General features: G+C 39.5%; 1 protein-coding gene across 4 annotated transcripts in view; it reads right to left on the bottom strand.

Annotated features, from left to right (window-relative positions):
* lyst (lysosomal trafficking regulator) overlaps positions 1-25,900 on the bottom strand; it is a 291,632-nt gene that overhangs the window by 121,656 nt on the left and 144,076 nt on the right. For all 4 annotated transcript variants that reach the window (XM_072251045.1, XM_072251047.1, XM_072251049.1 and 1 more), the window contains 8 exons: positions 25,535-25,696; positions 20,279-20,435; positions 12,776-12,996; positions 11,661-11,727; positions 11,395-11,504; positions 7,706-8,120; positions 6,002-6,155; positions 4,436-4,609 (listed from right to left, as the gene is read on the bottom strand). In XM_072251045.1, the coding sequence (XP_072107146.1) occupies positions 4,436-4,609; positions 6,002-6,155; positions 7,706-8,120; positions 11,395-11,504; positions 11,661-11,727; positions 12,776-12,996; positions 20,279-20,435; positions 25,535-25,696 (1,460 nt within the window). The remainder of the gene's footprint in view (positions 1-4,435; positions 4,610-6,001; positions 6,156-7,705; positions 8,121-11,394; positions 11,505-11,660; positions 11,728-12,775; positions 12,997-20,278; positions 20,436-25,534; positions 25,697-25,900) is intronic.

Here is a 25,900-nt window from a genome sequence, read left to right on the forward strand (position 1 = left end):
TTCTAGTCCTCTCAAAATGAAAGTTAATATTGCATTTGTCTTCCTCACACCAACTCAACCTGTAAGTTAACCTTAAGGGAATCCTGCACAAGGACTCCCAAGTCCCTTTGCACTTTGGATTTTTGAATTTTCTCTATGTTTAGAGAACACAATATTGTAACCCAACATTTCTGTACTAGTGCTCCTACCACTTCTCCAATGTTCCATAATTTATCTCTACTGCAGGACAAATCAGATTATAACATTTCACTGCTCAAACTTTTCTAGCTCTCTTATGTAATTTTTTTCTTAAATACACCTCCAGAATACCAACCCTTTTGCCTGTAGTGGTCTGATACATACAGCACAGAAACAGGTCTTCCAAGTCACAATATCTATGTTAACCATCATCTATGCTATCTATACTAATCCTATGTACCAGCACTTTCTTACTATGCCTAAGTGATTCAAGCTCTCACTCAGAGTATCAGCTTCCACCACCTTCTTGGGAAGTGCAATCCAGATTTCAATCATCTTCTGGATGGAAAAAAAATTCCCTTTCTCAGATCCCCTCTGAACCTCTTGCTTCTCACCTTAAATTTATGCTCTTCGTGTTATGCATCACTGCCATTTGGAAAAATTTCTTATTATTTGAACCTCTCATAAGTTTGTATTTGCTGAGTGCATTTTCAATGATTCTACTGTGTTTTGTATTTACTGTGTACGCCCACAAGAAAGTGAATCTCAGGGTAGCATATGGTGACGCATATGTACTCTGATAGCAAATTTACTTAGAACTTTTCTATCAAATATTTATTTTTAGTTATATTAACAAAATGTTTCAAAAATCCCTTTAGTTTTCTCCAAGGTAAAGAAAATAACTTCACATTGGGAGTACCTGAATATTGGTGAGACCAGACGTAGATTGGGAGACCACTTTGCCGAGCAACTATGCTCTGTCCGCCAGAAGAAGCGGGATCTCCTATTGGCCACTCATTTTAATTCCACTTCCCATTCCCATTCCAACATGTCAGTCCATGGCCTCTTCTACGGTCGTGATGAAGCCACATTCAGGTTGGAGGAACATCCGGGTAGCCATCCGGGAGCCTCCAACCTGATGGCCTGAGCATCGATTTCTCAAACTTCTGGTAATGTTTCCCCACCCCTATCATTCCCCATTCCCTTTTCCCATCCTCACCTTTCCTCCTCCCCCTTTTCTTTCTTCCATGGCCTTCTGTCCTCCATCTGATTCCCCCATCTCCAGCCTGTATCTCTTCTGACAATCAAACTCCTAGCTCTTTACTTCACTCACTCAACCCCCCTCCCCCAGTTTCACCCAACACCATGTGTTTCTTTCACCTCTCCCCACCCAACCTTCTAACTCTGACTCATGTTTTTATCTTCAGTCCTGATAAAGGGTCTCGGCCCGAAATGTCGACTGTCCACTTTTCCCATAGATGCTGCCTGGCCTGTTGAGTTTCTCCAGCGTTTTCTGTGTGTTGTTTGGATTACTCATCTGTCTGGAATAAATGGATTCTTCACTAGAATGATAAAGGATTCCAGTTTAAGATAGTGCTGGTGAGACTCAGCAAAGCCATGCTGGCAGCAAACAAAACTTCTAACTACTTTAAACTTACTTTTTCTGGAAAAAGAGCACTGCAATCAAAAGCCTGGAACTTCTGTTTCCAAGCTGAGTTTCTGAACCGCCTGCATGATCTGGCATTTTTGCAGTGTGAACTGAAGTCAAAGGTGCATGGCAGCTGTGGCGTGAAAGGGCCAGACTAAATTTAAGGTGGCAGGGCCCGAGAGCAAGGAACAAGCTGATGTTTGACCAATTTAAGCACCGGGACAGAATTGAAAGGTTGGGTACAGGCCATATCAAGGCAGTAGGGCCCAGGCACAAGAGCATAGTGAAGAGGGAGGGCTCGGTTCCGAGAGCAAGAACGAGCTGAGGTTTAGCCAATTTAAGCGTCAGACCAGATTGAAAAGGTCAGGGTGTTGGGGCCAGAGGTGAAGGATGGGCTGGGCTGATGTTCAGCTTGTTGCTCGACAAGGTTTGCTCATCTCTGCTCTGAACTGAAGCTCTGGCCTGCAACTAATGGGGTCCTGGACTGGTTGTGAATGGCTTCATGGCTATGAACTCACTTTTGTGAACTTTAGTTCTGAATGTTATTTGCTGACTTTTTATTGTATGCATTATTTGTTCTTTTTTTTGCACACTAAATATTTGACGGTTTTTTTAATGGGTTCTATTAGGTTTCTTTGTTTTATGGTTGGCTATAAGGAGACGAAACTCAATGCTGTATATAGTATACATACCTTAATAATAAATGTAGTTTGAATCCAACAGTTCAACACAGGTTTCGTAGACTAGTCCTGTATTGTCTTTATTAGAGAAGATTAAAGGATGATCTGATGGAGGCATTTCAGATTATTAAATGATTTGGTAAGATAAACAAAAGCTATTTCCTCTAGTGGGAGATAACCTTCTCATTAGAGCTGGATCATTATTTTTCACACAGGGTGCACTGGAAATCTGAAATAGTCCCCCTCAAGAGGCTGTTCAGAATGAAGAGGAGTAGAGAGAGAAGAGTTAGGTTGAGGATAAGGCTTATTGAAAACTGCTTGATTTGTGCTAGCCTAGGATGATGGATATGGCTCCAGGACAGGATAAACAAACATACAGATCAGGTATGTACTCGCTGAATGGCAGAACTGGGTCAAGAGGTTAAATGGCCCCTATCAAATACCTGCTCAACTTCAGACCAATGTCAGGAAGTTTCAACTTGCTTAACCTCAGCATATGATGTGATGGATTATAATGTAATATCCAGAATACACAACTCATTTATTTCAGCCATAGACGTAGGTATCACGATAGTTCTAATCTTGACAGATGAGGGCTAAGCCTTCCAGAGATATTGTTAACCAAACTCTCACTGAATCAAACTGGAGTAATTAAGGTTTGCTCAAAGTTTCTTACAGAGGGTCAAGACTGAAGGAACAAGACTGCTGATAAATGGAATAGAGAAGAGAATGTCCAAAAGTTAAAAGCAAATTTATTATACATTTATTTAGAACTACATTATCTAGGGATACAATTATTGTCAAAGTAGTATTTGGAGATTTGGTATGTCATCAAAGACAACAGCAAATTTCTACAGAATTACCATGGAGAGCATTCTGACTGGTTGCACCACAGGATGTTGAGGAGCGCCAAAGCACAGGATTGAAAAAAACTGCACGGAGTTGTAAATTCAGCCAGCTCCATCGTGGGCACTAGCCTCCCCGCCATCAAAGACATCTTCAAAAGGTGGCATCCATTATTAAAGACCCCCACCCACCCAGGACATAGCCTCTGCCCATTACTACCATCATGGAGGATGTACAGGATGCTGAAGACACACACTCAGTGTTTCAGGAACAACTTCTTCACCCCATTATCAGATTTCTGAATGGCCCATGAACACCATCTCACTATTTTGCTCTTTTTTACACTGTTTATTTATCTTTTTATATTCCTTACTGCAACTTACGATTTTTTTAAAATATACTGCATTGTACTGTTGCCACAAAACAACTAATTTCAAGACATGTCAGTGATAATAAACCTGATTCTGACATATGTTAGCAAATGGTGCCTAGAGATTCACATTCCTGCAGACATTTAAGAGGGAAAATGCAACAGAATTCTACAAAAAAAACTATACATAAACAGACAAAGGTTGACTAAGCAACCAGTCGGTGGAGAATCAATGCAATGTGACTCACTGATTATACTGAGGAACAGCAAATTTGAAGTCCCAGAGCAATCATACCTCATTAATGCACACGATTAATACATTGTAAATGATGAACCTGTTAATTTTCCATCATGTTCGTCATGGGCCCTCGCTACAGAACAACATGCAGTGAATACTGGATTCTCTTTTGGTTACAAATATTCAGAAACAATTTTTTATAACCCAATAGCAGTGCAGTAAAATCACCAGTGTGGCTACGGCTTAAAACAGTTAATCGATCTGGGTAGACTGCATAACCTGGCCTGAAATCAGTTACGTGGTGGATTCCGGTTAATTGGGCCATCGGTTAATCAGGGCAGCCACTTATTTCAGATAACTCTTAAAAAAACAAAAACTAATCAAGAAAATAGCTGGGATTCCATTTGCTTATTTGCGACAGGAGTTAGTTGCCGAACAGCTTCAAACTAGCGCCAGTCAACTTAAACATTACACCATGCTTACAGTGAATAGTTTTTAAACAACATCAGCTACGTATGCTTGTATTCAAAAACCAATGATTCTTGTCACTGATTGTTGGTGACTTTTTGACAATTGGGCCAAAATGTACTGGTGCTGATGTGTCCCAATTGACCGGAATCCACTGTACTTGGATTGAAGTATCAACTAGAATCATTAAAATGATTTAAGAGACTAAATAAATTATAAGAACATACCTTTGCCCGGATACCCACAGTGAAAGCAATGCATTAATATTTTTTTTGTTTTCTGTCTGTTGTGCATAAGTCAGTGCTAAGTGCTGCCATTTGCCTGGAGTTATGATATTTGGCAGTGACTCAGCCTGCGCCAGAACACCTGTTTTTAATTCATCGTTTGCATCATTGCAGATTCTACAGCAAGAAAACAAATCACTTAATATTTTAGAAACCATAAAATTGAGCATAAAGATTTAAAAATCTCATATTTATATAGTGCCTTTCACAAGCTAAGAACACCTCGAACACTTAAAAAGTGTAGCAGCTTTGAAACACAGTTATTATAATAGAAGATAAATTGCAACGGTCACTGCAAAATTACAAAACATTGCACAGGGCTTCTGGATGGAAGGTATTTTAATAACATTGTCCATTTTAGTAATGTTGACCAAGAATTAAATATTGTCTGGACACCATCCCTGCTTTCCTTTATCTGACAGATCAGATACTTCAGTTTAATATCCCATGAATCATAAAAATATAGCACTCCTTAAGTAACTACACAGCTACATCAACTTGTATTTTGCTTACAGGTTTCAGGAGTGTGCATCACCACGTGGTTGGCAAGAGTACCAATAATGAAATTTGACACCATCCATCTTAGAAGACATTAAGGGACGTTACCCAGAGTAATGTTTTAACAGAGATTTTAAAGCAAAAAAGTGTAGACAGGGGTTTAGGGATGGAGTTCAATAGCTTGGGCCCCGAGCAGCTAAGGATACAGCTACCTATTGCGAAGTGATTAAATTATGACATTGTCTAGACGCAGAATTGGTGAAGTACAAATTTCTCAGTTGTAGGACTGAAGCAGAGGAGAATGTTAAAATGGAGACTCTGCTTAATTGAAAGTTTAAGTATGCCATTGAACAGAGGAAGACAAGGTATCAGTTGTCCTATAACAGGACATAGGGGACAGAGTACTGAGTGACTTGTTGATGGTAGGCAGAACAAGAGATGATTATTACAATGCACAAATTGCTGTCAAATCTATAAGCAACTAAAGAATGTACAAAGGTTTCAGCAGCAAATGAGCAGAGAAGTGCATGACTTTTTAAACCAACTCTGCAGCAAGTACAAAAGATATAAAAAGCATTGCTAGAAAGATGTATTAATTCACCAATAAAGCCACAGTGGCAATTAAAAAAATCAAAATAATTAGCAGCATATTTCATGTCTCATTAGATAATTATCTAAACTGCGATGCACTTTTTTGGGTGACAATTTAAATTGACATCCCACTCTAACAAAGTGACTTACTGTATATTAAGTTACTTCCATTCTTCACAAAAGAAAATACATGGTGATCAGGAATGAATGAATTTCAAAAAAATTCAAATGATTTGTTACTGAAAGCTCTCCAAAACAACCAATACTCTCACATATTCTTGGGAACAAGCATTATGTAGTTAGCATAAATATCATCCATTTTTATAATAATAATACATTTTCCTTCTAAACCTCAGTGCAGCCTATTGATTTCAAGAATTTGCACTCTGCGATGCATTATCATTTAGCAGTTCACACTACCTGAATATAAAGCCACGTGTGTTCAAATCGGCCCAAACTTGCAGCATCGTTGTTTTAGAACCTAATGAAATCACATGAAGACAACCATCTTCCATCAATTTAGCACAAGAATCTGAAACTCCACTGCAATAGAACCCTGTTGATTTTCCATCTTCTGCAAAACAAAAGATATCTACATTGGCATCACTAGCATGGATGAGCAGACACATTTTTCAATGGCATTATCAGTACAATGGAAAGTTTTACAGGCAGCTATTATCAGAATTGTCAGGTGCATGATTGAACAAACAGATATAATCTTCACCAAAAACTAGTAAAGTTTAGTAAAAACCGAAATCTACTGTAAACCTTGCCAGGTTCATCTTATTTTGATCTCAGTGCAAATTGTGGACCGCAGCAGAGAAAACTCAAGGTCTCCCACTCTAAAGCATTTTTCACCCTTGAAAGGATGGTGGGTTATGAAGCATCTGCTCTAGTTTATTACATTGCATTTCTTTGTTCTACTGTCAATGCCTGCAAGAAAATGAATCTCAGGGTAGGAGATATGTATTTTGATAATAAATTTACTTTGAACTTTATTATACTCTTCAAATCCAACCCCAAAGATATGAGCTTATTGACTGGAATCTCCATGCTGCATTAAAAGGAGTACTCAATAATAAGACAATGTCTTTCGATTGAGATGTTTAGCTGAGGTCCTAGCTGCCTTGTAAGATGCAAAAGACTGCACGACTTATCAGAAGCAGAGTTCTTTCTCATCTCCTAGACCAAACTTATCCCACAACTTTGAACCAAAGGTATTGCTGACAAAATGGATTAAAATTAGTATTCACACCTCACTGAATCTAAGCTTGCTACCTTCTTACTTGCATGTCAACAATGAGAAAACTTATTTTACTGACTACAAAGTTTGAAGGACTTACTGTTGTGAAAGCTACAAGGTATATTTTTAAAGTTTTATTTCATTTTATATCCAGAAAAGGCATGCGGGATTAGTCTATCTCATGACAAATATTCACGAGATATTCAATCATTTCATGTTACCCTAAATATTCGCTTAGTCCAACCTATTCCTAGCTTCCCTTGGAAGTTTTAACTGTATCAGGCTCTAAATGTATCAGTCACCAGTGCAGCTGTCATTTTCATAGTAACATTGAGAAGACTGAGTTAATTGTTAATGAACTGAAATCTTGTGTCTCTGTAGTAGGCATGCAAAAACAGTAAAGTAAAAAGCATCTTTTGTTCTCATGTGATGCCAAAATTTGTGGAAAACCCCCAAGTATTTTGTTATGACATCATAATGACCTATGGTGCAACATTAAGGTCAAAATTTGTATAATCATTACTTTTCAAATTGTTTGATGCTAAAGAAAAACAAAATGAAGCATCTCACATCTTTCAGACAGAAAGTAATTACAGTTTTGGTTTACCATAAGTCATAATGTCTCTCGCATGGCACTAAAGAGTTATTTAAGAACTTTATCTAGTGTAAACAAGTTGCATTCACTTAGCCCTGCTCATAATCTCCTGAAAAAAAATTACAGCTGAACAACTGTACAGTGAAATCAAACAAAAAAGCTAAATTGCACACAAATTTCCACAATGCACCTAATACTACCAAATGACTTGCAGAAAGTTCTTTGAAAAAATATTTCATGATACATTATTTTCAAATAAAAAATGAAATATTAAATCCATTCTTACCAACACAGTCAGCACTCTTATCTCTGGAAGTAGCCAGCCAATTTCGTTTTTGTTTTCTCACTTTTTTACTTAACCCATCTGTCGCTTTGGATACCTCCACCTTTAACCACAGAGAAACACTAAAGCCATCTGACATATGAGGCCAACAGTTCTGACCAACAACTGGCAGGTGAAGTGGAGCCACGTGCCAAGGTGACGATAATCTCTCAAGTTCTGTCTCTCTTCTGTTTTGCGGGAACTTGACACGCTTTAGAAGGTTGGAGGTCTTGCTGCTGGTAGTAGAGCTGGCTTTCTGAATGGATGAAATGTTACTGAAAGTATTTGTGTTCAACACTATTGGGAAAGTAAGGTACTGCATTGGGTCCATGTTTATATTTGCTTCCACTATGCTCAGAATTCCTCTAAGTAGTATTTTCTGAAATACAAAAACAAAAACTAATACTTCAAAATGGCATTGTACAAAACATGTAGCAACTACTCCAAGATGAAGATAACAATTGCAAGATATTAATGTTTTGCTTAGAGCCCTGCATTAGTGGGCTGATTCAGACATCATCCATCCATACTTATTTAGGTCAGGTAGTGCTGAATAAGCTGACTTCTTTGTATGTGTGATGTTCAGCATGCTATGTTGGCACCAGAGACATGGTAATTCTTGCGAGTCGCTCCCAGCACACTATACATATGATGCAAACCATACATTTCATTGTAGGTTTCGATGTACATGTGACAAATAAAGCTAATCTTCATCTTTTCTTTACTCTTACATAGTGAGAATTCAGCAACAAGCAAACTCCAAGCTACTCCTGAACCCTGATAGCTTTTAACAGAAAGCAAAGCTGATGTGGAACTTCAATGCTAGGAAGGCCTTGAATCAATTTTTAAATGACACTGACATTCAGAAATAACTAGACATTGCAAAGCAGGTTTAAAATTATAAAATAATTTTTCAATTAGTAAATTAAAACATTAAAAAATAAACTTATTGGAACTCCACCTCCAGTCGAGCACTTGAGTGTACTAACAGCTGTTCTAGCATCTCTTAATCAGCTGTGTTGAATACTTTTTATTATGAAAAATGACAGGAGATTGTTAGCATACAAAGGGACCTTATACACAAGGCACTGAAAGATAATATGCAGGTCCAGAAGGCCTTGGTCAGACCACATCCAAGTAAAATTCAGATGATCTTATTTTAAGATGTACTTGCTAGACAGGATTACAGTAAAGATTGTTCAGACAGTCCCTGGGATGGTTAGCTCTTCATATGCAGAGAGAATGAGTACATTGAGGCTGTATTTTAAAGTGAAATATAATATTACCAAAATAATCAAAATTCTTAAAGGACTAAACAAACAAGACAGGGGAGGAATTCCTCTGAATGAAGAATGTGGAATTAGGAGCCATTATCTCAACAGGGAGACATTCAAATGAGTAGATTCATCACTGAGTAAAAAAAACTATTGAATTCTCTCCACTAAAAGAATAAAGATTAGCTTTATTTGCCATATGTACATTGAAACATACAATGAAATGCATAATTCGCATCAAATCAAATCAGTGAGGACTATGCTGGGCAGCCCACAAGTGTGGCTATGCTTGTGGTGCCAACGCAGCATGCCCACAACTTACTAACCCTAACCGTAAATCTTTAGAATGTGGAAGGAAATCGCGGTATCCACACAGTCACAGGGAGAACGTACAAACTTCTTTAAGAGAGCAGTGGGAAAAGAACCCTGACCTAAGAGCTGGCGCTGTAAAATGAGTGCACAAACCACTACACTATCATGCTGTCAAAGGCTGGAAGCTCAGTCATTCATTGATTTCAAAACTGAGTTTAACAGATTTGTGTCTTGGAAAAATCAAGATTGATGGAACAAGACAGGAAATTGATGTTGAGGTAGACTATTAGCTACAATCTTGAACAGAAGAGACACAACGGCTCCTACTTTATACATTCTCACATCCCGGGTCCAGGCTTGCCACACCTAAGTATCAATCATATTTTTTTGAATTATTGGCTATAGTCAACATGGTGTACACCAGTGGTCCCTAACCACCGAGCCGTGGACTGGTATCCGGCCGCAAAGCATATGCTACTGGGCCACGAGGAAACGATATGATTTGGCGATATGAAACGATGAGTCAGCTGCACCTTTCCTCATTCCCTGTCATGCACTGTTGAACTTGAACACACGCGAGGTCATCAGTCAGTCATTAACCTGCAACTACTCAATGAGTAAAAAACAAACGTCGCTTGAGAGTTTCTTTAGAAGAGGTGGTAGGGGACATAAAAGGCCTAACAATGATGATAACGCACAGACAGTGGAGGCCAAGACTGCAAAAAAAAAGAAAGCTTCCTTCAACATAAAATACGAGTCATACATAAAATATGGCTTTATTGCGACCGGTGACTTGCATTCTCCAAGCCGTGTGTGTGATATGTGGAGACAAGCTGTCTAATGAGGCAATGAAGCCCTCAAAACTGCTTCGGCACCTTGAGTCCAAGCACCCTGCACTTAAAGACAAACCCGTTGAATTTTTTGAGTGGAAAAAACATGAGGAAGCGGGACAGAAACAAGTGCTGAGAGCCACCACCTCCACAAGACGTTGTTTCCATTTCCAACATCATATCTTTCCAAAGCAGGGTTTTCTGCAATGAATGCAATGAAAACTAAATTGCGGAATAGACTGGACATAAGGAACCCCCTTCGAGTATCACTGTTTCCCATCACCCCTTGATAGGAACGTCTTGTTGCAGGGAAACAAGCCCAGGGCTCCCACTGATTCAGCGATATTGGTGTGTTACAATGATTTTATATGTTCATACAAGGAAAACATGCACCATGTGTATTTAATATCCAAACGTTACTTAAAATAGTATGATGCTATTGACTTATGTGACTTATAATTGACTTAACGCCTATATTCCGGTCGTAATTAACAACCACCGCCCCCCCCCCACCCCCCATCGGCAAGAATATTGTCAATATTAAACCGGTCCGCGGTGCAGAAAAGGTTGGGATCCCTGGTGCACACTTCAAAATTCACTGGCATACCATACCTGACAAACTGCAATTAACTTTGGTGCAATGAATCATAAATTTGATAAACTCCAAAGAATTGTTTCACATGCTCATTTTAGTTATTTTTCATCATTTTGTCATAACATCTGCCTTTGCTTGCTTTCATGTTTCTTTTAAAGTTGACATACTGACAAACAAAATAGCAAACTTAAAAACACAAGCATTGTTCCTTCAACAAACAGGATGCTGGATATTTGAGTACAGTTATCATCTGAAATACAGATAATTCTTCTGGAGAGGTGATGGTTTGGGCACTCATCATATATTTATTTATTTTTGCAGGATCAAGGAAGATACAAGACAAATGAAATAGAATAGTTGAAACTTTCCTAGATATAAACTGCTCAAAGATCATGTCATTTACTCTCCCATAAAACTGTGACCACTAGAATGTTTTGCAGTTTGGTTATTTGGAACTTTCTATGTTAGAATAAATGATGTCATTCAGAACGGCACTTTTAAGCATACTTTCCCTTGGATTCCACTGTTTTCTTCACAAAAATTATACGACTGTCTGAAAAACTGACTTTCTGCTTTGCCCTCCTAATCTGGCTGCTGAATTCAGCTTTGAAAAACACTTTAAATACAGCAATTCGTACTCACAGTTGGAGAGGTCTTTTCCAAAAATAATCTCAGGAGAAAGGCCAATTCTTCTGCTGACAACCTGGACTTGGTTAAAGTCACCAACAATTCCACAAGAACTGCCTGGCACTCTGTAAAACCAAGGAAAGATTATTATTGGTTCTTGGAATTGATTACTATCTGCTAAGGGCTATCATATTTAAATAGAAAGCAGAATTCACAGATCGCTGCACTCTGGTGATGCACTTTGACAACATAATTAGGTCTCAGCAAACGTTTATACATACCCTCCAAATTCATCCCAGATTGGCTCAAGATACTCTGAAAACCATTTAAGATAGTTGTTACCGCTCCCTGAAATGAAGCAAAACACAGTTTAGAAATGTCATAAATGCAGACTTACACTTCATTATAAAAAAGAAAATTCTCAATTACCTGTTTGGACAAGAACAGTTCAAGACATTTCCAGCATAGTACTTAACTACATCAGTGATCAGGGGATGCTTTCTAAACATATTCCTTCAAGGCAAGGACATTGTGTTCTTTCTTGTAAAGATTGTGTATTATTGTGTATAATTAATGTTCAGCTTAATTTTAATTGTAAATGTTGTTATCTGATGCTATATGCCTGTGATACTGCACATGCACCTGTGCGTATGACAATAATCTCAACTTCGTGCCTAGTTCCAGTTGCTTGCTTTCCACCTTCCCTCCCAAAAGACTCAAGTGTCCTTGGGATAAATACTTCAAGAGAAACATTCACAGACAGAATACTTAACTCCCATCTTTGGCAAGGTTTTCTTTTTCTAAAAAAGCCACTTAACGGTATGCTGAGAGAGACAATGGACTTAATTTCAACGTCTCTAGAACTCATGTTCTCAGCATTATTTATTTATTTGTTTATTTAATTGTATTTGTGCATTTGTCTTCATTTGCACATTGGTTGTTTGTCAGTTTGTGTGTAACTTGTTTCCTTTAGCACCCCTGGCTATAATAACCATGATTAGGCTAGGGTTAAATCAGGGGTTGCTGGATGGCGTGGCTTGAAGCACCAGAAGGGCCTATTCCGCGCTGTGCCTCAAAACATAATAATAAAAAAAGAGAGTAATCCAGGCAGCAAACATTGGTGCAGACAGGAGCCTCTTTGTGTTTCTGAACTACTGTCCACTGAAGTAGAATATATTGCACAAGGAGTTCCAGGTCATGGAATAGCAGAAGCAATTAATGCAAGTTGACTGAACTCTAAATCATTCATTTGATATAGTGAATATTGTACTTACATAAAACAATCTGCTATTTTAATTAAATTTATTAATTAAAAGTACTATTTTTGAATAGTTAGCACAGAAAGTGACTGAAAAATTAATTTCTGCACCATTTTTACTCTCATACTCAATTCTACCTGCTGGTATATGGAGGCAGCATTTTCTTCATTGTGTTTAACAATTTCCAGCAGACTCCTGAACACATAGGTTAGGACATCAAGGGTAGAACTGCTGACACTCAAAAGGGTGAGCTCAAGCATACAGATCTCAGGATACATCAGGTCACCCAGTGTACTCTCAGGAGGATTTCCAAGATAACTAGATGACTGAGTTAGGGAAGCGAGTTCTGGTGTTCCATCTGTAAAAAAAAAGCACATTTTGTAATTAACTTCAATGTAAATTTGGAATTAGAAGTAAAGCTGAACATTTGAATTAGAGGCATGAGTAAATAATTCAGCCCCTCTGCCCTACTCCACCACTTGGAAGGACGTGACAGATCTGATTGTAACTTTATCCCTACAAGATAGTCTAGTCCCAGCAAACTTTAATGATCTATTTCCTTCTGTCTTAAAACATATTCAAAGATTGTTCTCACATCCCTTTGAGGAAGGGTTCCTAAATAAAGGCATAATGAAATGTACTACTCAATTTATGTCATAAATGGTTAAGAATAGGTTTGTCTTAACACAAAGTGAAGATGAATAAAAAACCTTTATCAAATAATGTTTGGTCAAAATTATCAATATTATATTAATTCTAATACTACCTGTATGAGATATGGCAAAGTTATTTCCCATGGTCAAGCAAGAGGGCACGACTTCAAGATTGAAGGACGTCCTTTTAGAACTGAGATGCAGAGAAATTACTTTCGTCAGAGGGTGGTAAATCTGTGGAATTTGTTGCCATGAGCAGCTGTGGAGTCCAAGTCACTGGGTGTATTTAAAGCAGAGATAGATCGGTTCTTAATTAGCCAGGGCATCAAAGGATATGGGGTGAAAGCAGGGGAGTGAGGATGACTGGAAGAATTGGATCAGCCCATGACTGAATGGCGGAGTAGACTCAATAGGCCGAATGGCCTACTTCCACTCCAATACCTTATGGTCTTATTAACACATGTATTTGTATCACAATGGAATAAAGGGAATTACAGAGGCGCGAGAGAGGAGTTTGCCCAAGTGGAATGGAGGAGGATACTGGTGGGGATGATGGCAGAGCAGAGGTGGCTGAAGTTTCTGGGAATAGTTCACAAGGCGCAGGATAGATATGTTCCGCAGAGGAAGAAATTCTCAAGTGGCAGGGGTAGGCAACCGCAGATGACAAAGGAAGTTAAGAAATACATGAAAGACAAGGAAAGGGTGTATAAGGTAGCAAAAGTGAGTGGAAGTTGGATGATTGGGAAGCCTTTGAAATCCAACAAAGGCAACTAAAAAAGCTATAAGAAGGGAAAAGATTAAATGTAAGGGCAGTCAGGCCAATAATATAAAGCATGATACTAAAAGATTTCTCAGTTATTTTAAAAGTAAAAGGGAGGTGAGAGTTGATATTGGTCCACTGGAAAATGATGTTGATGAGGTAGTAATGGGGGACAAAGAAATGGCAAATGAACGTCATGGATACTTTGCGTCTGTCTAAACTGTGGAAGACACTAGCAGTGTGCCAGAGGTCAGTGAGTGTGCTGCTATTACAAAGGAAAAAGTGTTAGGCAAACTCAAAAGTCTTAAGGCAGATGTCACCTGGGCCAGATGGATAGTATAAGAAATAAAGTAGATGAGCTTGAGGCACAGTTGGAAATTGATAAGTATGATGTTGTGGGAATAACAGAGACATGGCTTCAAGTGGACAGGGCCTGGGAAATGAATATTCAAGGGTATATGTCCTATCGAAAGGACAGACTGATGGGCAGAGGGGGTGGGGTGGCTCTGTTGGTGAGGAATGATATTCAGTCCCTTGCGAGGGGGGGACATAGAATCAGGAGATGTAGAGTCAGTATGGATAGAACTGAGAAATTCTAAGGGTAGAAAGACCCTAATGGGAGTTACCTACAGGCCCCCAAACAGTAGTCTGGATGTAGGGTGTAAGTTGAATCAAGAGTTAAAATTGGCATGTAGCAAAGGTAATGCTACAGTTGCTATAGGGGATTTCAACATGCAGGTAGAATGGAAGAATCAGGTTGGTACTGGACCCCAAGAGAGAGAGTGCCTCCGAGATGGATTCTTAGAACAGCTTGTACTGGAGCCTACCAGAGAGAATGCAATTCTAGATTTAGTGTTGTGCCATGAACCGGATTTGATCAAGGACCTCAAGGTAAAGGAGCCATTAGGAGGTACTGACCATAATATGATAAGTTTTAATCTACAAATTGAGAGGGAGAAGGGAAACTCGGAAGTGCCACTATTACAGTTGAACAAAGGGAACTCTGAAGCTATAAGGGAGGAGCTGGCTAAAGTTCAATAGAACAATAGCCTAGCAGGGATGACAGTGGAACAACAATGGCAGGTATTTCTGGGAATAATGCAGAAGGTGCAGGATCAGTTCATTCCAAAGAGGAAGAAAGATCCTAAGGGGAGTAAGGGGAGGCCGTGGCTGACAAGGGAAGTAAAGGATAGCATAAAAATAAAAGAGAAGAAGTATAGCATAGCAAAGATGAGTGGGAAGCCGGAGGATTGGGAAACTTTTAAAAAGCAACAGAAGATAACTAAAAAAGCAATACACAGAGAAAAAATGAGGTACAAAGGTAAACTAGCCAAGAATATAAGGGAGGATAGTGAAAGCTTCTTTAGGTATGTGAAAAGGAAAAAAAATAGTTAAGACCAAAATTGGGCCCTTGAAGACAGAAACGGGTGAATTTATTATGGGGAACAAGGAAATGGCAGACAAGTTGAAAAGGTACTTTGGATCTGTCTTCACTAGGGAAGACACAAACAATCTCCCAGATATAATACTGGCCAAAGCTGGATGGCAGTGTGAAATGTAAGGAGGATGTTATGAGAATGCAGGGTGACTTGGACAGGCTGGGTGAGTGGGCAGATGCATGGCAGATGCATGGCAGATGCAGTTTAATGTGGACAAATGTGAGGTTATCCACTTTGGTGGTAAAAACAGGAAGGCAGATTATTATCTAAATGGAGTCAAGTTAGGAAAAGGGGAAGTACAACGAGATCTAGGTGCTCTTGTACATCAGTCACTGAAAGCAAGCATGCAGGTATAGCAGGCAGTGAAGAAAGCTAATGGCATGCTGGCCTTCATAACAAGGGGATTGAGTATAGGAGCAATGAGGTCCTTCTGCAGCTGTACAGGGCCCTGGTGAGACCACACCTGGAATATATGTGCAGTTTTGGTCTCCAAATTTGAGGAAGGACATCCTTGCTATTGAGGGAGTGCAGCGTAGGTTCACAAGGTTAATTCCCGGGATGGCGGGACTGCCATATGTTGAACGATTGGAGCGACTGGGCTTGTAAACACTGGAATTTAGAAGGATGAAAGGGGATCTGATTGAAGCATATAATATTATTAAGGGATTGGACACGCTGGAGGCAGGAAGCATGTTCCCGCTGATGGGTGAGTCCAGAACCAGAGGCCACAGTTTAAGAATTAGGAGTAGGCCATTTAGAATGGAGTTGAGGGAAAACTTTTTCACCTAGAGAGTGGTGGATATATGGAATGCTCTGCCCCAGAAGGCTGTGGAGGCCAAGTCTCTGGATGTTTTCAAGAAAGAGATGGATAGAGCTCTTAAAGATAGCAGAATTAAAGGTTATGGGGAATAAGGCAGGAACTGGATACTGATTGTGGATGATCAGCCATGATCACAGTGAATGGCGGTGCTGGCTCAAAGGGACGAATGGCCTACTCCTGCACCTATTGTCTATTGACTACATCCCAGAGTCCTGAGACAGGCTGTTAAAGAGATAATGGATGCATTAGTAATGATCCTTCAAGAATCACTTGATTTTGGCATGGTCCCGGAGGACTGGAAGATTGCAAATGTCACTTCACTCTTTAAGAAGGGAGGAAAGCAAAAGAAAGGGAATTATAGGCCAGTTAGCCTAACCTCAATGGTTGGAAAAGTGTTAGAGTCTATTCCTAAGGATGAGGTTTCGAGGTACTTGGCGACTAATGACAAAAAAAGTCAAAGTTAGCATGTTTTCTGTAAAAGGAAATCTTGTCTCACAAATCTGTTAAGAGTTCTTTGTTAAAGTAACAAGCAGGGTGGACAAAGGAGAGGCAGTAGATATCATTTACTTGGATTTTCAGAAAGCGCTGGATAAGGGTGCCACACATGAGGCTGCTTATTAAGATAAAATCCTATGGTGTTACAGGAAAGATACTAGCATGGATAGAGGAATGAGTGACAGGCAGGAGGCAGTGAGTGGGAATAAAAGGGGGCCTTTTCTGGTTGGCTGCCAGTGACTAGTGGTGTCGGTATTCTAACTGCAACTTTTCACATTGTCACTGATTTAGATAATGGAATTGATGGCTTTGTGGCAAAGTTTGCAGATGATATGCAGATAGGTGGAGGGGTAGGTGGTGCTGAAGAAGCAGGACTTAGACAAATTGGAAGAATGGGCAAAAAGGTGGCAGATGGAATATAGTGTTGGGAAATGTATGATAATGCTTTTGGGTAAAAGGAACAATAGTATGGACGATTATCTAAATGGGGAGAAGGTTCAAATATCTGAGATGCAAAGGGACAAGAGTCCTCGTGCAAGACTCAGAGGGTTAATTTACAGGTTGAGTCTGTGGTAAAGGTGGCAAATGCAATGTGGCATTTATTTCAAGGGAAATAGAATACAAAAGCTATGTCTTTATAAGACACTAGTCAGGCCGCACTTAAGAGTATTGTGAACAGTTTTGAGCTCCATATCTCAGAAAGGATGTGCTTTCATTGGAGAGAGTCTAGAGGAGGTTCACGAGGATGTTCTGGGAATGAAGGGATTAACATACAAGGTGCGCTTGGCTGCTTTGGGCCTGTACTCACTGGAATTTAGAAGAATGCGGGGGGTGGGGTGGTTCGATCTCATTGAAACCTACCGAATGTTAAAAGGTCTAGATGGAGAGAATGTTTCCTATGATGGGGGTACCCAGAACTAGAGAGCACATCCTCAAAGTTAAAGGGCGATCGTTAAGAACAGAGGTAAGAAAGAATTTTTTTTTTAGCCAGAGAGTAGTGAATCTGTGCGATGCTCTGCCACACACTGCGGTGGAGACCAAGTCCGTGCGTATATTTAAGGCAGAAGTTGATCACTTCCTGATCGGTCAGAGCATCAAAGGATATGGGGTTGAGTGTGATCCGGGATCTGCCATGATGGAATGGCGGAGCAGACTCAATGGGCTGAATGGCCTAATTCTGCTCCTATGTCTTATGGTCTTAATACTGCTTCCAACTTCTCTGATCCTGACAACTGCCCTTACGATCATAAAAGTAACTTGGTACTCTCTCTCGTTTCTATTCAAGTGATTAAAAATTCAAGCCTCACACCAGAAATTTGAACATAAAGATTGGGTGAACATACTGCTGCAGGGCGCGCTGCATTATCTTCGGAAAATATATTAAAACAAATCCGTTTCCTATTTAAAGTGGAGCTGAAAGAACCCAGGTCACAATATGAAAAGAAAGAGAATGAATAATTGATATCACTGAGTAACGTGAATTCCTCAAACTCCAAAAAAAATTCTCATTGCTAATTGGAATTACACTATGTGAAAATCAAAATAGCAACTACACTTAAGTTTTTTCTTAATTAAGTGAAGCACTTTGATATGTTTCGTTCATTTCACCATCTTCAAATAAGTTTTTTCTTTTACTATCCTTCATTCCCACTCTTTCCCTCTTTTAAAGATTATTGGTCTCTGGTTTCTTCTCCGTAAGCTTCATAACCTTCCCTTGCACTCTCTCTTCACCTTTCTCCATATGCCTTTACTCAATGATAAGGGATGTGCGACAACAAAAAAAGGAATCAGAATTGAACTCTGTTCCAAAATGTGCCTTAGAGGACCAATACCTTCAGGTCCTCAACCTATCTATTTCTGAAATTTTCTTTCCTAAGCTACTCGTCTTATTGTCCACTCAACGTAAACAGGATATTTTAAGATTAATTGCTGGACACACAGTTTGCTATATGCAACGAGACAACTGATCATGAATTGGAAAACTCCCATTGATATGTGCAATAATCTGTTGAATGCAATACATTACGGTGCAACTGATGCAAGTTTCAAGACGAGGTCTTTTCCGATTTAAAATACCAGAATTGAACATGCTTGCTTTTGGGATAAAATTTGAAAATCAGACAAACTCCCAGTATTTGTTTGACGCTGCACCCTAACCTGGCCAAGGTGTACAATAAAAATCCTGATAATAAATGGGTTAAATTGTTCCTATGCCATAGTTGTTTGTTCCTAAATCACAAACGAAAAAATCGTGCGAATATAAAGAACTGTGCAACTAACAGATCCCACACAGTGTTTTGTGCTCTGTGAGGTATGTACCAAGTATGGGAGTCCCAGATATATACATCTGCATCAGGTGCACCCAGATGCAGCTCCTGAGAAAACATATTAAGGAACTGTAGCTGCATCTTAATGATCTTCAAATCATATGGGAGAATGAGGAAGTGACAGATAGGAGCTAAAGGGGGGGGAAACGTCATCCACACGTTACAGGTAACTGGGTGACTGTCAGGAGAATGGGGGAAGGTGCAAAGTCAGTGCAGAGAATACTTTTGTCCATTCCCCTCAATAATAAGTATACATCTTTCAATACTTTTGAAGGTGTCGACCTGCTAAGGGGGGAGCCACAGAGACCGAGTCTCTGGCACAGAGTCTGGTGCTGCGGCTCAGAAAAGGAGAGAGGTGAAGAGGACTACAGTGTTGATAGGAGATTCCTGAGTTAGAGGAATAGAAATGAGGTTCTGTGACATCTGGATTGTATGTTGCCTCTCTGGTGCCAGAATCAGGAACGTCTCAGATCAGGTCCAACGGCATTTTCAAGGGTGAGCGTCAGCAGTCAGAAGTCTTGGTACATATTGGCACCAATGACATTCGTAGACAAGATGAGAGGTCCCGAAGAAAGATTTTAAGTAGCTAGGTAGAAAGTTGAGAAACAGGACCTCCAGGGTAGTAATCTCTGGATTGCAGCTGTGCCACGTGAGGGAAAGAATAGAATGATTTGGCAGGTGAATGCATGGCTGAGGAACTGGTTCAAGGGGCAGGGAAAACTCAGCCATAGTAGTATCTGTGCTTAAGATATCGCATAATATTCTGCAGATGCTGCATGACCTGCTGAGTCTTTCCAGGACTTCAGTTTATTGAAATGATTATCTAACCAAATGCTTAACTATATTTTGCAAAAAATAAACACCACAATCTCCAGAAACTTGATGTGAAAAATATGCATTTAATTTTTGGTAACTATTACAATTTTAGCCATATTTTAGAAAATATAAAAATTGCCAAAGTGTTAACCATTTGATGAGCCCTTTACAACTTCCTAAAAAATGATTTACTTTGTGTTGGAGTTGGCTAATTTTAGTGGTACATACCTGTACACAAATACATGGTCAAACAGAACAATGTCTCATTTAGTAGTTAAAAAGATGCAAAGTAGGGGAAATGAAATCCACAGAAACTAGTTACATGCTTACCTTCTTCCTTGGTTGTCGCATCTTCTGGGTTACTTTCACTATCAGCCTCATACCCTTCCTCTTCTGCAAAAAGTCTGATGCTGTAATACTGTGATTCTTCTGTCTCCTCTGAAGTATCACCCATCTCTAGTCCTGTCTCGTCATTCACTGCCTGTTGCTGTAGAAATAATTAGTTTTAAACAAAACACAACAAATGCATTTTGTATTAATGATCTTAAAGTAATCATCTCATTGTAAAATTAGAAAATGCCTTTGCATTAAATAAATTTGATTAACTTTTAACGGAAATATCAAAATATTCAATAGTTCAAAGCTTGAAAAGCTGCTATAACTAATTTCCTAAATATATTCCCCAATTATTACTGTATTACCTGGAGGATAAATATATGCTATGAGTTCAAATATACACAAGATTACTGGCTCCTTCCCCCATCAGATTCAATCACTCAACTACATACAGGAGCAATTTATAGCGGCCAATTAACCTACCAATCCACATCTTTAGCACGTGAGGGGGCATATACAATTCAGAGAAAGACATGAAAACTCCACATAGACAGCATCTGGAGACAGATTCAAAGCCAGGACACTGTTCTTGCAGGGAATGTTACTAAGAGATAGTGTCCTATAATTTGTGTACTCTGGATTCCGCTCTCTGTCCATCCAGTTCATTTCCCCCACACATTAAAAGGTATATTTTCAGCTTTCTACTCCTTGTGTTCCAGAGGAATACTGCAATAATCCAACCTGCCTGAGTGAGTCATTTGTCTTCTACCTCACCCACCCACTGTGAAACTGAATCACCAAAACTGGCTCTCGTGAGTAAGATCTCCAGAGTGCATGGCCTACCTAACAAAAATGCAAACCCAACCCTAGAAATGCTCTGACAGCTAGTTACGACATAATCTCACACTGACTGGATGGGAAAAACTTTGAATATCTGTGAAACCAGTAACAATTCTACACTTAAAAATAATTATATTCTGTTAAGATTAATCAAATTTTAAAAATGTGAAATCTGAAGGACAAAATGACACAAATATTTGAATATCTTAAGTGGAATTCACAAAATAATTACATAGTGTACAATCAGTGTTAACTCTCTGAAATTGACCAATTTTTCTCTGGGGTCACTTCTCTCTATAGAAATGAATGAAGTCATAAACTATGCCAAGTCACACCTGGCACAATAGTAGTGGCCATATTTCTCACTATAACTGTTGGGAGACTGCAGGATGTGACAAACCCACTGCCAAATTTCATAAGGAGTTAAATAATCAAATATGGTCAGAATGATAATACTGAAGACTTCATGATAGTTCAACCCAATGGCCTTTAGAAATGTTTGGATTATAAATCTGGTTCTTCTTGTTTAAAAAAATGTTATGTACTGCTACTGTAAGAACATACCTTCATTTAAACTTCTTTTAAAACTACTGACTAATGTTTCAGACAGCCTCCCCTCTCCATATCTTACTGAATTAGAATTTTATTAACATCTCAAGAAAGCACATTGGAATGTTTCTATCTTTATCACTCCTGTATAAAGAAAAAATACTACAACCAAATTTGCCATTTTATAATGCCTTTGAACAAATTAACATTTTTATAGGGAAAAGAATTACATTTGAATGCTGCCAATAGCTGATGAAAGGGAGGTGACTGGGTAATTCAGTGGTCAGTTAGAGGTGGTGATGACAAGATTTATGCATAGCTATCTTCCACTAACTGTACATATTCTGGAGAAATTGCTGTTTTAACAGGGAGCAGTTGAGGTTTCCATTTCCTTTGCTGTTTAAACAGATCATCTATGCTGAGAAATTTAATGATTCCTGTGAGCCATAAATGCTGTCCAAACAACTAATTGGATGACACAATGTTAGCAATATAAAACCAACATAAAATCACTGAAGAGAGCAAATCAAACGGACTGAAAAATTTCTGCTAAATTTTAGCCTCTGGTGTACATGTAGAACATAGAACACGACAGCATAGTACAGACTCTTCGGTCCACAGTATTGTGTTGACCTTTTAACCAGCTCTAAGATTAACCTAAGACTTCTCTCCTACATAGTCCTCCATCTTTCTTACATCCATATGCCTATTTGAGAGTCTCTTAAACGCCCTGACTGTATCTGCCACTACCACCATCCCTAGCAGGACATTCCATGCACGTACCACTCTGACATCCCACTATACTTCCCTCCAATTACTTTTAATTGCACGCAATACTCTAAGTGTGGTCTCAAGAGTGTGTTATAGAGCCTCAACATCGTATTCCTGCTCTTATATTCTATACCTCTAGAAATGAATGCCAACATTGCATTCACCTTCTTCACAACCAACTCAACCTGGAGGTTAACCTTTAGGGCATCTTGTACAAGGGCTTCCAAGTCCCTTTGCATCTCTGCATTTTGAATTCTCTCCCCATCTAAATAATAATTTGCCTGTTTATTTCTTCCACCAACACTTTCCAACATTGTATTTCATTCACCACTTCTTTGTCCATTCCCCTAAACTAAATCTCTCTGCAGGCTCCGTTTCCTCAACACTACCTGCTCCTCCACCTATCTTTGTATCATCGGCAAATTTAGCCACAAATCCATTAATACCATGCTCCAAATCATTGACATACATCGTAAAAAGCAGCGGTCCCAACACCAACCCCTGTGGAACTCCACTGGTAACCGGCAGCCAGCCAGAATAGGATCCCTTTATTCCCACTCTCTGTTTTCTGCCAACCAGCCAATGCTCCACCCATGCTAGTAACTTCCCTGTAATTCCTTAGGTTCTTATCTTGCTTAGCAGCCTCATGTGCGACACCCTGTCAAAGGACTTCTAAAAATTCAAGTACACCACATCTACTGCATCTCCTTTGTCTACCCTGCTTGTAACTTCAAAGAATTGCAGTAGGTTTGTCAGGTGGGATTTTCCTTTCAGGAAACCATGCTGGCTTGGGCCTATCTTATCATGTGCCTCCAGGTACTCCGTAATCTCATCCCTAACAATCGATTCCAACAACTTCCCAACCACTGATGTCAGGCTAACAGGTCTATAGTTTCCTTTCTGCTGCTTCCCACCCTTCTTAAATAGCAGAGTAACATTTGCAATTGTCCAGTCATCCGGTACAATGCCAGAATCTACTGATTCTTGAAAGATCATCATTAACACCTCCGCAATCTCTCCAACTACTTCCTTCAGAACCAGAGGATGCATTCCATCAGGTCCAGGAGATTTATCCACCATCAGACCATTAGCTTCCTGAGCATCTTCTCAGTCGTAATTTTCACTGCACAAATTTCACTTCCCTGTCACTCTTGAACGTCCGGTATACTGTAGCTATCTTCCACCGTGAAGACTGATGCAAAATACGCATTCAGTTCCTCTGCCAGCTCTGCATCTCTCAATACAACAACTCCAGCGTCATTTTGTATTGGTCCTATATCTACCCTCGACTCTCTTTTACCCTTTATATACTTAAAAAAAGCTTTCAGTATCTTCTTTGATATTACTTGCCAGCTTCCTCTCATAATTCATCTTTTCCCTCCCAATGACCTTCTTAGTTTCCTTCTGCAAGTTTTTAAAAGCTCCCCAAATCCTCTAACTTCCAACTAGCTCTGGCTTCCTTGTATGCCCTCCCTTCTGCTTTTATTTTGGCTCTGACTTCACTTGTCAGCCACGGTAGTGTCCTTCTTCCCTTTGAAAATTTCTTCTTATTTGGAATATAACTTTCTTGCACTTCCCTCATTTTTCACAGAAACACCAGCCATTGCTGCTCTGCTGTCTTTCCTGCAAACGTTTCTTTCCAGTCAACTTTGGCCAATTCCCCTCTCATGCCATTGTAATTCCCTTTATTCCAATGAAATACTGATACACTGGATTTTATTTTTTCCCTCTCAAATTTCAATGTGAACTCGATCATATTGTGATCATTGTTCCCTAAGGGTTCCTTGATCTGAAGCTCTCTTATTACCTCTGGCTCATTGCACAACACCCAATCTAGCACAGCCAATCCCTAGTGGGCTCAACAACAAGCTGTTCGAAAAAGCCATCCTTTAGACATTCTACAAACTCTCTCTCGAGGTCTAGTACTGACCTGGCTTTCCCACTCCACTTTCATGTTAAAATCCCCAACGGTTATCATGACTTTGCCTTTCTTACATGCCTCTTCTATCTCCTGCTGTAATTTGTAATCCACACCCTGGCTGCTGTTTGGAGGTCTGTATACAACTGCCATAGGGTCCTTTTAGCCTTTCCATTTCTTAACTCAACCCATAGAGACTCTTCACCTTCCGATCCTATGTCATCAGTTTCCAATGATTTAATATTATTTCTTATACACAAGAGCCACACCACCCTCTCTGCCTACTAACCTATCTTTCTGGTATACCGTATATCCTTGGATGTTCAGCTCCCAAAGGCAGCCATTCTTTAGCCAAGTTTCAGAGATGGCCACAAAGTCATATTTGCCAATCTGCAGCTGAATTTTAAGATCGTCCATTTTATTCCTTATGCTGCATGCATTCAAATACAACACTCTCAGTCCAGTATTTGTTACTTTCTGTTCTAACTGCACCACGCCTCTATTGCCCTTTAACTCATGCCACTGGCTTTGATTAAGCCTCATCTCCTGCCTGTTCTTTCTATCATCTCTGTTGCACACTTTGATTTATTTCTGTTTTCCCCTTCCTGAGCCCTATCACTCTGTTTCCCATCCCCCCCACCAAATTAGTTGAAACCCTCCCTAACAGCTCTACCCATCCAGGCTAAAAACCTTTGAGGAATTATTTTGCCCTTTCCTTACTCAAAACAAGCAGCTTGTAGGATGGGGAAGAGGCAGAACAAGCCTCTTGCTGGATTTGGAGTAGGCGAGAGGAGAGGAGCTGGAAGCCAGGAGCAGATGGGCAGTGATTTGGCCACCACTGCCCGCCTACCAACTGGAGAGTGCCGTGGTTAAGGGTCGAAACACTCAGTGAAGGTTGGGAACCACCTGATGACATCTGCTCCTGGCTGAAGGCTATGGTTACCTTATAAGGTAACTGGAGAATGCACCCTAACAAGTGTATGTAACAAGAAATAATCTGAAGTCAATCAAACTGGGAAAAAAAAAACTCATGAATCTACTTTGCTATTGCAGAGATCTTTGGTTAAGTTGAGCACTATTTTAACAACAACTTAATAATCTGTATGACAAACTACTTAATTCGCCACAAGAAAAGTTTAATTATATTACATAAATGCAAGCCAGGTTATCACCTTTATTTTCCCTTGCTCAGCAGAACAGCCAACAGGAGTACTTCTTCCCAAAGCTACACATTGCAAAGAATCAAATAGGGGCTTGGCTAGATGAGAATTAACAATCCCCGAATGCACAAGGAGTTCTCGAATTTCAGTCAGTATTTCATCCACAGAAAGGTTCTGGAATTAAAAAAATAAGAACAGATTAAAAACATCCTTGGAAAATTCTCATTCAAAATCCATCCTTTCTAAAAAAAATATACTCCTTAAAATCAACCTCTTCAATGAAGCTTTTGATCATCTGTCCTTAATACCTTGAATAACTAACAATCAACTTTTTTCTGATAACATATTGCAGTAAATAGCTTTGGGACGTTTAATTAT

Source organism: Mobula birostris, chromosome 2 (assembly GCF_030028105.1).
Source record: "Mobula birostris isolate sMobBir1 chromosome 2, sMobBir1.hap1, whole genome shotgun sequence".
Taxonomy (NCBI): Eukaryota; Metazoa; Chordata; class Chondrichthyes; order Myliobatiformes; family Myliobatidae; genus Mobula; species Mobula birostris.